This window comes from Chiloscyllium punctatum, chromosome 36 (genome assembly GCF_047496795.1).
Source record: "Chiloscyllium punctatum isolate Juve2018m chromosome 36, sChiPun1.3, whole genome shotgun sequence".
Lineage (NCBI taxonomy): Eukaryota > Metazoa > Chordata > Chondrichthyes > Orectolobiformes > Hemiscylliidae > Chiloscyllium > Chiloscyllium punctatum.
The window spans coordinates 38,221,617-38,236,123 of NC_092774.1; the positions used below are offsets into that span (position 1 = coordinate 38,221,617).

Consider the following 14,507-nt stretch of genomic DNA (forward strand, 5'->3'; position numbering starts at 1 on the left):
CGCCTAATAATCTGTAAAATTAGCATGAAAAGTGGTGTGACCTGCTCTAGTGATAAGAATAAATCCCCAACACTTTAAAATCAACAATCAGCAATTTATTTATCCAACTATCACGGTGAACAAATGAACAAAACTATTAACAAACTGGATACAGGCCAGGAGCAGATGGGTGGCACTAGTTTAGTTGGGGATCATGGACTGGTTGGTCTGAAGGGTCTGTTTCCAGGCTGCATGACTCCATAGCACGGAATGAATGGGGATCCATCCCAAAGATGATAAAGGTTTCAAGCACCACCTTAGGCAAATGTGTGGACTCCCTCCAGATAACTGAGGGCAGTGGGGCACTGTGAGGGTCAGTAGATCAGTCAGCCAGCCAGTTCTCTCCAGGAGACTTGTCTCAAGAAAGGAAGTGGTTTCCTGTCCCATCAGCCAGATTATCCAGTTTGGATAATATTTGGTCCTCTTTCTCCAACAAAATATGTAGTCAGGGCAGTGTCTATAACAAATATGTTATTAAACTTGGAAGAGTGCTGAAGACATATACAAGGATGTTGCCAGGACTCAAGGGTCTGTGTAAAAGGGAGAGGTTGGACAAGCTAAGATATTTTTATTTAGAGCATTAGAGACTGAGAAAGGCCCTTAGAGAAATGAAGAGATCGTGAGAGGGTGAATGCACTCAGACTTTTACCCCAGGGTTGGGGATGTGAGGGCTAGAGGGCATCAGTTTAAGGTTAGAGGAAAAAGAATAAAAGGGAACGTGAGGGGCAACTTTATTTATGCAGACGGTGGTAGACATATGGAATAAGATGCCAGCGGAAGTGGTTGAGGTGGGTACATTAACAACATTTAAAAGGCATTGGACAAATACATGGATAGGAAAGGTATGGAAGGAAATGGGCCAAGTGCAGGGAAATGGGCTTAGTGTTGATGGACAGTTTGGTCAGTATGGACAATGTTGGACCGAAGGGCCTGTCTCCTGCTGTGGGACTCTATGATTCGTGTCTCTTTGTCAGTCCGACAGTTTTGAGTTTCCAAATGAACATCTCACTAAATCAGGCCGAATAAAATCCAATCTCATTCGTCAACTCTGATGCAGAGGTGCTGGTGTTGAATTGGGGAGGACAAGGTCAGAAGTCACATGGCACCAGATGAAGTGATGAAGGAGCAGCACTCATGAAAGAGCAATGCTCCTAAAGCTTGTGATTTCAAATAAACTTGTTGCACTGTGACATGGTGCCATGTGACTTCCAACTTCTTCAACCCTGGGTTTGTCTCAAACTTGATGGGATACTTTGTCCAACTCGGCATATTTTATCAGTATCGCTTGAAGGAAATCTTTTTTTTAAGATTAGATTCCCTACAGTATGGAAACAGTTCCTTTGGCCCAACAAGTTCACACTGGCCCTCGCAGAGTAACCCAGCCAGACCCATTCCCTTATCCCTATTCCTCTACATTTACCCCAACTAATGCACCATACCTACACATCCCTGAACACTATGGGACAATTTAGATGGGCCAATCCAAACTAACCTGCACACCTTTAGATCGGGGAAGGAAACCGGAGCACTCAGAGGTAACCCATACAGATGTGGGGGGGGCATCGTGAAAGCTACACACAGACTGTCATCCCGAGGGTGGATTTGAACCCAGGTCAGCATCGTGAGGCAATGGTACTAACCACTGAGTCACCATGCCACCCCTGAGCCACATAGGTGGGCTTGCGGGGGGTGGGGGGGGGGGGGAAGGAGGGGGGGGATGGTGAGTCCAGCACAAAACAAAAAAACCCACTACACCCACTGTCAGAATGGGCAGGAGGTTCAGCCCTGTGGGTGACCCACTGCAGCGTCACTGGTGGAATCTGATTGTTGGATGCACTGGTGCCCCCGCTGGTGCCTCTGCAAGTTGCAGGACAATGTGAACCTCCGCCCACAGTCGGAGCAGGCAAACGGCTTCTCCCCAGTGTGGACCCATTGGTGGGCCAGCAGTTTGGAGGAGCGGGTGAACCCCTTCCCACACTCGGGGCAGCTGAATGGCCTTTCCCTGGTGTGGACCCGCCGGTGGGACAACAGGTCAGAGGAATTGCTGAAGGCCTTACCACACTCAGGGCAGGCGAATGGCCTCTCCCCTGTGTGGATTCGCCGGTGTCTCAGCAGGTCGGAGGAATTGCTGAAGGCCTTCCCGCACTCTGGGCAGCTGAAGGGCCTCTCCCCCGTGTGGACCCGCTGATGGGCCAGCAGGTTGGAGGATTTACTGAAGGCCTTCCCACACTCTGGGCAGCTGAAGGGCCTCTCCCCCGTGTGGACCTGCTGATGGGCCAGCAGGTTGGAGGAATTGCTGAAGGCCTTCCCACACTCTGGGCAGCTGAAGGGCCTCTCCCCCGTGTGGACCCGCCGGTGCCTCAGCAGGTTGGAGGAGTCGCTGAAGGCCTTCCCGCATTCGGGGCAGCTGAATGGCCTCTCCCCCGTGTGGACTCGCCGGTGCTTCAGCAGGTCGGAGGAATTGCTGAAGGCTTTCCCGCACTCGTGGCAACTGAAGAGCCTCTCCCCTGTGTGGAATTGCTGGTGGGTCTGGAGGTTGTCCACCCAAGTGAACCCTTTCCCGCATACGGAGCAGTAAGACGTCCTCTCACCAGTGTGTATATGCTGGTGGGCCAGCAGGACACAAGAGCAGGTAAAGCCCTTTGCCCGCTCGGGGCTGGAGAACGGCCTCTTCCCAGTGTGATTGCACTGATGAGCCGCCAGGACAGATGGGACACGGAAGCCCTTCCCACAGTCGCCACACTTCCATGGTTTCTCAACAGGTTGTGTTTCCTCGGGTTTCTCCATGGCCGAAGCTTCACCTGCACACACACGTGTACAACCCCGCCATGAATTCTTCTTTCCAGGCAGCAGAGTTGTTTCAGGCTCCACACCCAGTGCGCTGCAACAGTAGGGTCTTTCAACCAGTGCCCCCGTACTCAAACAGGAACCAAAAAGAAAGCTTTGCTCCTTCTCACAGAATCATAGTTGAAAATTGTTGCGGTCCTGATGGATTGAGTAACTGTCAGACACTGACGTGAAAGTGAGGACTGGAGACGCTGGAGAGTCAGAGTCAAAAACTGCGTCGCTGGAAAAGTGCAGCACGGCAAGCAGCATCAGAGAAGCAGGAGAATCAACATTTTGGCCATGAGCCCTTTATCTGTTGACTTTGAAACTTCTGTCTTCAGATAGTCTGTAAGAAAAGATTACAAAAGTCATCACTGCCAGTCCGGTTAAGAATGAGATATCAAGGCATTGACACTGACACCAGAGAGAAACTGTACATCTAGATGTGGCAAATGTTAGTGGCAAGCCAGAGTGATAGAGATATTAGGCACAGAAACAGACCCTTCGGTCTAATTCATCCATGCCAACTAGATAACCTAACCTCATCTCGGCCGATTTGCCAGCATTTGGCCCACATCGTCTAAACCCTTCCTAATCGTATACCCATCCAGATGCCTTTTAATGTCATAATTGTACCAGCACCCACCACTTCCTCTGACAGCTCTTTCCTTAAACACGCCACTTTCTGCATGAAAGACTTATCCCTTAGGTTCCTTTGTTAAGTTCTTTTGCTTGAGCTTCTTACACTGCAATACGCCAACTTCTGTGAACAACCAAACTTTATTAAGTATAGTACAAGCTGTGGAGAAACTCTTAACACTCTTCGCAATGGTACACAACAGTACCAAAAAACAAACCCCTTAAACAAAGTAAAACTGAAACAGAGGCTTACAGTTGAAGTTAGAAGGGCAGAAGGAGACAGTGTTAGCAGCCTTTCTCCACATAGACCACTGCTTAACTCACCCAAACGAGACTCCAGCTTTCAGGACTGACCACTCCCCTTTCATTGTACAGGTCACTTCTAAAACAAAAACTTGGGCCTCAAGTCTCATCTGTTCACATATAACCAAAAATGCCTCCCAATACCGTTTTTCATCTCTGTACTAAACCAGTCGCTTTGGAGCCCGGATCGTTTTAATCACCCCTCTGATAATAAAAACTAAGGACACAGCATCCTTGAGAAGGACCAGCTTTTAGTAAAAGGACCAGCTTTGTGACAGAGGGATATAGGCCAAACACTGGCAGGTGGGATTAGATTAGTTTGAGAACACAGCATGGAGTAGTTGGACTGAAGGGACTGTTTCTGTGCTGTTTGACTCGGTAACTGTTCTGCAATGGTCTGAAAACCATTTTCTTGCCTTCCCCCATAAACAACCACTTCTTTGTTGATCCAAAATCAGATGAACTCAGCCTTGAATATATTCAATGATCCCATAACTGCAGGAAGACATCCCCACTTCTGGACTCAATTCCTCTTGCTAACATAACACCTGCTTTGCTCATTGCTTGCTGCTCCTACCTATCTGACAACTGGCATTGACTGGTATGGAAGGACACTGAGGCCCCTTTATACACATTTATGATGAAGGGCTCGTGCCTGTAACGCGGACTCTCCGGCTCCTCGGATGCTACCTCATCTGCTGTGCGTTTCGAGCACCACACTTTTTGACTCTGATCTCCAACATTTGCAGTCCTCATTTTCTCCACATCCCAATATATCACCATTTAAACAATGCATCTCCTTTCTGCTGTTTACCCCCCAACAGGGAATGCTATCACTTCACATCGTGGTACTGCATTTTCCATGAGTTTGCCAACTGAGACACAGACTTGGCCCAACTTTTCCAGAATCTGTCCCCTCCATAAATTGAGATTGAGTGAGAGAGAGAGAGAGAGACACACACACAATAGGGGTGTCTCTGATTAGCAGGAGGACCACGCTCCTTCCGGTCCTCCAGGGCTTTCTATTGGCCCAACGCGCAGGTTTTGCTGACACCGGCGAACATGCGCAGTGTGTGTTGTCACCGAGGAGCATGCGCAAGATGCTGTGTGAAGTTGCTGGTGTTACTGACAGGATTTGTGCCCAAATGACAATCGGAGATAAGAAAGGCTGGAGTCACATTTTATATTTATCCCGCGGCTCGACATTTTATTTCTTTTGCATTTTATTTGACTACTCATCTTTTCCTCAGGATAGGGGACTCCCAAACTGGAGGGCATAGGTTGAAGGTGAGAGGGGAAAGATTTAAAAGGGACCTAAGGAGTAGAAAAAAAGTGTGAAAGTTAATTCCCCTCAAGAAGTGCCCTCTCCAAACCTGCACATCTTTGGATTGTGGGAAGAAACCGGAGCACCCAAAGGAATCCCACACAGAGAAGGTGCAAACTCCATTCACGCAGTTGCCAGAGACTGAGATCAAACCCAGGTCCCTAGCGCTATAAGGCAGCAGTGCCAGCCACTGAGTCTGTTCAGAAAAAGCAGCAATCGATTTATATTAGGGTGAGAGGGGAAAGGATTAAAAGGGACCTAAAGGGCAACTATTTCACGCAGCGGGTGGTGCGTGGATTGAATGAGCTCCCAGCAGAAGTGGTGGAGGCTGGTACAATTACAATATTCAAAAGGCATCTGGATGGGTATATTAGATTACTTACAGCGTGGAAACAGGCCCTTCGGCCCAACAAGTCCACACCGACCCATTCCCCTACACCTAACACTACGGGCAATTTAGCATGGCCAATTCACCTGACCTTCATATTTTTGGACTGTGGGAGGAAACCGGAGCACCCGGAGGAAACCCACGCAGACACAGGGAGAATGTGCAAACTCCACACAGTCAGTTGCCTTAGGCAGGAATTGAACCCGGGTCTCTGGCACTGTGAGACAACAGTGCTAACGACTATGCCACTGTGCCATCCACGGCAGGAAGGTTTGGACAGGAAGGTTTGGAGGGATATTGGCCAAGAGCTGGCAAATGGGCCTAGATTAATTTAGGATATCCGATTGGCATGGAACAAACAGTTTGTTTCCATGCTCCACTACTCTATGACTCTATTTCTACATAGTCAGAAATGTTATGACATGGACTGCACCCCCCACTAATTTAAACCCATAAAAGATTTACCCCATGTGGTATTGTGAAAATTCAAGAGGTAAGGAACTGTTTCTAAAAGTCACTATTTAAAGTTTTATTTAATGATCTAGCACACTAACTTGCAAGTGTTTAAATCTGCTGGGATTTTTAATACCCCCAAATCTATTCAAATCTGTCTAAACCAGTTCAAATCTCTGACGAAAGCCCCCAAATTTTACAACACTGGGTGCAACCTCCCCCACCTAATTTAAACCAGTAACATAGAGAAGGTTTAATCCATGCAGTAATCTGTGAAAATTCAAGAACCAAGAAACTATTCCCAAAGGTCAGTATTTAAAGTAAAAATTAACAACTTTATTTATTAAAGTCTAACGGAGAATAATTAATTAACAACTATTTACAACTCCTTTCTCTAACCTATCTTCTAACTTCCCCTGTATGATACCAGTCCAATAAAAACCCCTGATTAAGATTTACCGAAAGATTCAAACTTCAAAACCAGCCAGCTGTTAAATCTTCTCTTTGTATCTTCCTCTGTAGATTTGCTCTCCAGGTCGGTGTCGATGTTTTTTCTCTGTGCAGACTCCTTGTCTGGACAGGTACCTCTCAGAGTTCTCACTAGCAGCCTACATTTGTTGGTCTTTTGGCAGTTCTCCTGTAACTGTTCAACTGTATTTTTTGATTTTGTACTCCAAAGCATCAAATCATTTCATTGGTGTTAATATTAGATTAGATTAGATTCCCTACAGTGTGGCACCAGGCCCTTCGGCCCAACCAGTCCACACCGACCCTCCGAAGAGTAACCCACCCAGACCCATTTCCCTCTGACGAATGCACCGCACACTACGTGCAATATAGCATAGCCACTTCACCTGACCTGCACATCTTTGAACTGTGGGAGGAAATTGGAGCACCCAGAGGAAACCCATGCAGACACGGGGAGAATGTGCAAACTCCACACAGACAGTCACCCAAGGCTGGAATCGACCCTGGTGGTGTGAGGCAACAGTGCTAACCAATATTCTCAAAATACTAAATTCAAACTTGATTGGAATTCAGTATTTTAGGGCAAGATCTAAATCGATTGGCCAAAATTGAGTATGTTTTTGTCTCCAGGCAACCCAGCTACCTAGCTGTTCCACCAAATGTTAAATTATTACCTTGTTCAGAACGCTTGGTGCTATGTCAGGTGGTTCTGCTCACTTTTCAACTCTCTTGCACGTAGAATACACCAATACACCTTCTAACAGAACCAATTATTCAAGACTAGGAGTCGGCCATTCACCCCTAACAGGCGAAAGTGAGTACTGCACATGCTGAAGATTAGAGTCAAGAATGTGGTGCTGGAAAAGCACAGCAGGTCAGGCAACATCCAAGGAGCAGGAAAATTGACATTTCGGGCAAATTGACATTTCGGGCAAAAGCTCATTTACCCCGAACAGCCTGTCCTCAACTGCACATAGTTCAAAGCAAGTTTGAGAAAGATGGCTGCAGCTTTGTCTTAATATACAATTGAACATGCGTTCAAACTTTAATGCTGTTTCTGAATATATTATTTTAGCTATAATCAATTTGAAAGATCAACCATTTCTCATGCACCCCCATCTCCCAGGCAGTGTAATCACCAACCATTCTCTCTCTCTCTTCTGAGATGAGCTTGATACAGCGATCAAAGACAGCTCGAGGCATGAGAAAGTTTAGTGGGAGTTGGAAGAGATACAGAATGGACAGGGTGACAGAGTGTGGGGGCCATTGAGAGACTGGGGGGAACAGAGGGTGGTGGGGGCAGAAAAGAAAGACTCGGGGGTCAAAGGGTGGAGGAGGAGAATGAGGGGGAGAGAGAGAAAATGGGGGGCAGAGAGTTGCGGGGCGAGAGAGAATGGATGGGGACAGTGGGTGGGGAGAGAGACAGCAGAATTCCCACCTTCCCCAGGACTGGGGCAGTGTCCCATGAACTGGAACCTACTCCTCCCACAGCAGTCATTTCTCAATCCACATATGGCTAAAGCAGGAGAATTATATAATCCCTGCAGGCCATTTCACCTATCAAATTCACACCGACCTTCCACACAGCATCCCACCCAGACTCATCAACTTACCCTACAGCCCTGCAGTTCCCCATGGCTAACCCACTCTAACCTGCACATCCCTGGACACTTTAGCACAGCCGATCCATCCGAAACCGCAGATCCTTGGACTGAGAGAGGAAACCAAAGCATCCAGAGGTAACCCACGCTGACAGAAGGGGGAGAACATACCAAAGCTCACATAGACAGTCACGAGAAGGTGGAATCAAATCGCTTCTAACAATTCTCCCACACCTGCAAAACCCTGAGCACTATGGGTAATTTAGCAGGGCCAATCCACCCTAACCTGGGCAAAGATAAAAATCACATGACGCCAATCCAACAGGTTTATTTGGAAGCACTAGCTTTCGGAGCACTGCTCCTTCATCAGGTGGTTGTGGAGTATAAGATCATAAGACACTGAGTTTACAGCAAAACATTACAGAGTCATGCCACTGAAATGATACATTGAAGAAACCTGGATTGTAAAGTCTTTCATCTTTTAGAATGAATTGCTGGTGTCATTAATATGTAAATCCCAGAACTTCTTATAAGACACCTACTCGAGATAACTTAAGGCTTTATAAGAAAAGATGACAACTCAGCTCAGACAATGCATGAAAGGTGTGAGGCCAGAGTCTGTCTGTATCCCAGTTTTTGAGTCAGACTGGTTCTATATCCAAAGTGGAATTTATAAAATATTCTATGTATTGTCTGCCTGCAGATTGTGCATTTTTTGAGCAAAATGGAATGTATCTGCAAATACAAATTCACCCCATAGACCTTGGTGTGTGTGAACACACACACACACGAGAGAGAAAAAGTCTAGTTCCATACTGTATATCTCTATGTCTATTGCATAACAGATGCTTTATTTCTGTTGATGTAAATATTGTTATAAATCATAGCTGGGTACTAATACTTAGATGTAAGGGAGAGACAATTCTTCAATTAGGGCACTATAAGATTTTTGGCAGACCCCTATTTCTAGTTTACTTGCCAATGAACAGACACAAGCACCTATTTAATTCTAACTTTTCATCTTTTTTGTTCTATTTTCTGGTATGATACTCTGTGTCTGGATGGTTGACAGGCTGGGAGATTGTGGGTTGGACTTTGACTGAATGATTTATTGTTCCGGAAGGTGTCAAAGGAGGTTAAAGCTTCAGCAGAAATGAAGCAGAGCTGAGAACGGACAACAACTGTGTGGGAACAGGGAGATCAATAGAGGACAAAGAAACCAGGACCTGAAATCCGAGCTGACACCAGACGACCCTGTGATCAGTGCTTTGATTAGCAGTGTCAACCCTCTACCTTTACCTAGCTTCCCATTCGACTTGAATGCCACAAATCCCCTCAATATTTAGGATCCAATCCTTGTCATCCTGAAGTCATGTCTCTGTAAGGAGTCCCAGATCAAAATCATTCTCTTCAATGTGTGCAGTCAATTCATTCACTTTTGTTACGTTGCAGCACTGTTACGACACGGGGTAACCCCCTCTGCTAAATTAGACCATCAACACAGAAATTATTCACCCCATGCAGTAATATAAATATTTAAAGTAAAAATTAACAACTTTACTCTTTATGTCCAACACAGAGTGTTAAAACTCACAAAAATGCCTGGTTTTATACTCCAAAACATCGGATCATTTTATTGGTGTTAATATTATCAAAATACTTAATTCAAACTTGATTGGACTTTGGTATTTTGGTGCAAAATTTAAACTGATTGGCCAAATTTGAATTAGTTTGTGCCTCATGGCAACCCAGTTGCTCTATTTGTGTTGACCAAATAATACAATCTCATCTTGTTTAGAACACTTTGTTCTGCTCGCTTTTTTAACTCTCTTAAAGGTACAGTACCTCTACCCCTTCATAACAAGCACACATTCAGATACTGACCTTTTAGTTTTATTGTTTGTAATCTTTTGAATCCAGTTTTAATTGCTGGTACGTTTATTCTCGTTGTTCCTTTCTATTGTTCTCTGACGTCCATTTTCCACATCACTACATTGCTCACCTGCCTTGATTTGGATTGGCCATACTAAATTGCCCATAGTGGCCAGGGATGTACAGGTTAGGTGGGTTAGCCAATGGGAAATGCAGGGTTATAGTTTTGTAGTAATAGAAGCAGGAGTAGGCCATTTGATCTATCCATCATCTCAGCTCTTCTTACTTGCATTATCCCGAACCCCTGATTTCCTAAGGGGTGAGGGTGGGAGGGGTGTATGAGCAGGATGCTCTTCGGAGGGGTCAGAATGGACTTGATGGGCTGAATAGCCTGCTTCCACACTGTAGGGCTTCTATGATTTACCGCAGTTCACAGCTCAGATCACAGCTCCCGGAATCTCCCACCTTCTGCAAATCGAAAGACAAATCCCACCCTGCCCTCTCATTTGTATGTTATCTAAATACTTAATCGTTTCTAGTGAACACAGCCCACACCTCCCTCTGCTGCCAGTCACCTTTACAATGCTGATGAAACAATGCCGATGAAACAATGCCATTCCTGCAGTACTGAAAACCGTAAGGCTGCTAACAATACCAGGTACACACAGCTCCTTCTGATGGACAGCATTGGAAATACAATGTTGGAGGCTGGCCGAAATGAGCAGTTTAACTCAAAAATCCACCTCACCCTTCACTGGGCACCCCAATCAGCACACTGTCCTTCCTGCTGGGAAGCCTTAAAGCACTTCACCCCCACAGTGCAATGAATTCCCACTTTCCACCAAAATCCTAGATGTACTCACATACTCAGTTGCTGTCTCACCAATGAAATACTTCATTGTCACTTCTTCTGCTTCCAGTAAAGGCAAAACATCTTTGAAAGCTGCTCTGAAAGTCCAGTCTTCACAACACTTCTGCTTTCATGCAAGATGATTAAAGTCATACAGTACAGAAACACAGCCTTCGGTCCAACTCATCCATGCCGACCAGATATCCTAAACTCATCTAATCCCATTTGCCAGCATTTGGCCTGTATCCCTCTAAATCCTTCTTATTCATTTACCCATCCAGATGCCTTTTAAATGTTGTAATTGTAGCAGCCTCCACCACATCCTCTGGCAGCTCATTCCAAACATGCACAACCCTCTGTGTGAAAAAGTTGCCCCTCAGGTCCATTTTAAATCTTTCCCCTTTCACGGTGAAACCTATGCCCTCTAGGTTTGGAGTCGCCTACCATGGGGAAAAGATTTTGGCTATCCAACCTATCTATACCCCTTATAAACTTTTGTAAGGTCACCCATCAGCCTCCAATGCTCCAGGGAAATTATCCCTGGCGTATTCAGCATTTTCCTATCGCTCAAACCCTCCAACTCTGCCTACATCTTTGTAAATCTTTTCTGAACCCTTTTAAGTTTCACAACATTCTTCCAGAGGAGGGCAACTGGAATTGCACAGTTTTCGAAAAGTGGCTTAACATGACCTCCCAACCCCTGTACTCAATGCTCTGACCAATAAAGGAAAGCGTACCAAATGCCTTCTTCACAATCCTGTCTCCCTGCAATTCCACTTTCAAGGAATTATGAACCTGCAAGGACACTTTGTTTAGCAACACTCCCCATTAACTATGTAAGTTGTGCCCTGATTTGCCTTACAAAACGTAACACCTCACATTTATCTAAATTAACTCATTTTGCCACTCCTTGGCCCGTCAGCCCATCCGATCAATTCTAATTTATATTGAACTTCGTTTCCTCTCTCATCCCCTAAAAGCTGATAATCTCCATCCCACACACACTTCCTCCATTCTGACTTTGCTGAACCCAATTCCTGCTGTAACTCATCCTGAAGGGTGTGGTTCATGCTGATTAACAGGCCCACACTCGGGGAGGGGTGAGATCTAATTCAAGCAGACAGAATTCTGAACGGCCTGGACAGAGTGTACATGGGGAAGATGTTCCTATTGGGACGAGAGTCTAGGACCCGAGGGCACAGCATCAGAGTAAAAGGAATATCTTTTAGAACAAAGATAAGACGAAACATTTTCAGCCGGTGAGTGGTGAATATGTGGAATTCATTGCTACAGAAGGCTGTGGAGGCCAGGTCACTGAGTAGATTTAACATGGAGATAGATAGGTTCTTGAGTATCAAGGGGATTGAGGGTTACAGGGAGAAAGTGGGAGAATGGGATTGAGAAACTTATCAGCCAGAACTTAATAGTGGAGCAGCCCTGATGGGCTGAGAGGCCTAATTTCTGCTCCTGTGGTTTATGGTCTCTTGCTGTCCTGGACTAGGAGTGTTCAAACTGGGGGCAGGAATAGGCCGTTGAGCCTGTCGAGCTTGCGCCAGCATAGAACAGATCATAAGTAGATATGAGTATACCGACGTAAAAGGTAAAAACAAGGACTTCAGATGCTGGAACCAAAGTCTAGATTAGAGTGGTGCTGGAAAAGCACAGCAGGTCAGGCAGCTCCTCGGATGCTGCCTGACCTGCCATGAATATACCTACATTCAGGTTAATAAGCTGGAATTTTTTCCACTGGAGCAGAGGAGGATTATAAAATCGTGAGGGGTATAGATGAGGTGAACGGCCAAAATCCTTTCTCTAGGCTGAGGGTTCAAGACTATGGAGCAAATTTTGAAAGAGAGAGAGCAGAAAGATTTTAAAAGGACATGACGGTCGCCGTCGCCATTCCCAGCCCCCCCCCCCCCCCACCCCCGAGAGTGGTTTGCGTGTGGAATGAATTTCCAGACAAAGGGGTGGATGCAGATACAGTTAGAACATTTAAAAGACATTTGGATTAGTACATGAATGATGAAGTTTAATTTAAATTAAGTGTGAAGTGCTGGATTTTGGAAAAACAAATCAAAGCAGGACATATACACTTTATGGTAAGGTTCTGGAGAGTGTTGCTGAACAAAGAGACCTTGGAGTGCAGGTTCATAGTTCCTTGAAGGTAGAGTCCCAGGTAGATAGGATAGTGAAGGCAGCATTTGGTATGCTTTCCTTTTTCGGTTACAGCACTGAGTAAAGGAGTTGGGAGGTAGGTGATGTTGCAGCTCTACAGGACATTGGTGAGGCCACATTTGGAATATTGCGTGCAACTCTGGTCTCCTGCCCATCAGAAGGACGGTGTGAAACTTGAAAGGGTTCAGAAAAGATTTACCAGCATGTTGCCAGATTTGAAAAAATTAGCTCTCGGGAAAGGCTGAATAGGCTGGGGCTGTTTTCCCTGGAGCGTCGGAGGCTGAGGCTGAGGTTTATAAAATCATGAGAGGCATGGATAGAGTAAATAGACAAAGTCTTCTCCTGGGGTGGGGGAGTGCAGAACTAAAGGTTTTGGGCGAACTGGGAGAGACATAAAAGAGTTCTAAGGGAAGCCTTTTCACACAGTAGTGCATGTATGAAATGACCAGCCAGAGGAAGTGGTGGAGACTGGTATAATTACAGAATTTAAAAGGCATTTGGATTGGTCTATAATAGAAGGGGTTCGAGGGATATGGGCCCAGGGGTGGCAAATAGACTAGATTAGGATAACTGGTAGGCATGGACAAATTGGACCGAAGGGTCTGTTTCAGTGCTGTACATCTCTAGGACTCCAATATATAAGGTTCAAAGGGATATAGGTTAAACACAGGCAGGTGGGTCCAATTTAGTTTGAGAACATAGTCAGCATGGACTAGTTGGAGTGAAGGGTCTGTTTCTATAACTGATCTGGATTGGTCTTGCCTTCCCCCATAACCATCACATCTTTGTTGTTCAAAAATCAGATGAACTCAACCTTGGATATATTCAATTACGCCCAAACTGCAGGAAGGCGTCCCCACTTCTGAACTCAATTCCTCTTGCTAATATACCACTTGCCTTGCTCACTACTTGCTTCACCTGTCTGACAACTTGCACTGACTGGATTAGAAGGACGCAGAGGCCCCTTTGTTCGTCCACACATCATTACTGATGAAAGGCTCGAGCCTGAAATGTCAATTCTCCTGTATTTGCCATTGAAAAAATACCTGAACTAACTTTCCAAGAGTCTGTCCTCTCCCTGGATTCACTCCGTTTCCCTTCAGTTCCTGCAAGTCAACAGCTCAACCCCAGAATAGAAACGGGGTTGAGAAAAGAGTGTGTTGTACTCACAGATGTTGGACAGAGGAAGGAAGTTGCAGTCTGGCGTGAAGCTCAATCTTCATTCAGAGCAGCAGCAGCAATTTCAGAAGTTCATGGTCCTACTTCCGCATCCAGACGATGGGTTTGCTGTGATTGGCAGGAGGACCAGTCTCCATCCGGTCCTCCAGAGCTTCTCATTGGTCCATCAAAACAAGGTCACGGAGTGTTTCCCCTTGTTGCGTGAGCATGCGTAGTGCTTTGCTGACACCATAACACATGCGCAGTGCGTTACTGACACCCAGTAGCATGCGCAGTATGGAAATGTTGGCATTACTGACAGATTTTCAAAGTTAAAAATCACACAATGCCACGTTGTTGCCCAACAGGTTTATTTGGGATCACTAGTTTTCGAAGCGCTGCTTCTTCATC

At 45.7% G+C, this 14,507-nt stretch overlaps 1 protein-coding gene across 5 annotated transcripts; it reads right to left on the bottom strand.

The window, feature by feature from the left end:
• Positions 1-73: 73 nt before the first annotated feature.
• Positions 74-14,286, bottom strand: LOC140460413 (uncharacterized). 5 transcript variants are annotated; one of them, XM_072554956.1, is made up of 2 exons: positions 14,109-14,286; positions 74-3,211 (listed from the first exon to the last, which is right to left on the bottom strand). In XM_072554956.1, the coding sequence occupies exon 2, from the start codon at positions 2,824-2,826 to the stop codon at positions 1,819-1,821; it is 1,008 nt and encodes a 335-aa protein (XP_072411057.1). In that variant the 5' UTR covers positions 2,827-3,211; positions 14,109-14,286; the 3' UTR covers positions 74-1,818. The 5 variants fall into 5 exon arrangements, with proteins under 5 accessions (XP_072411057.1, XP_072411059.1, XP_072411058.1 ...); XM_072554958.1 differs by lacking the exon at positions 14,109-14,286 and adding an exon at positions 6,432-6,600; XM_072554957.1 differs by lacking the exon at positions 14,109-14,286 and adding an exon at positions 4,463-4,785.
• Positions 14,287-14,507: the final 221 nt, after the last annotated feature.

Coding starts and splice junctions, on each gene's coding strand:
- LOC140460413 (XM_072554956.1), bottom strand. CDS start 2,826: ATGGAGAAACCCGAGGAAACACAACCTGTTGAGAAACCATGGAAGTGT.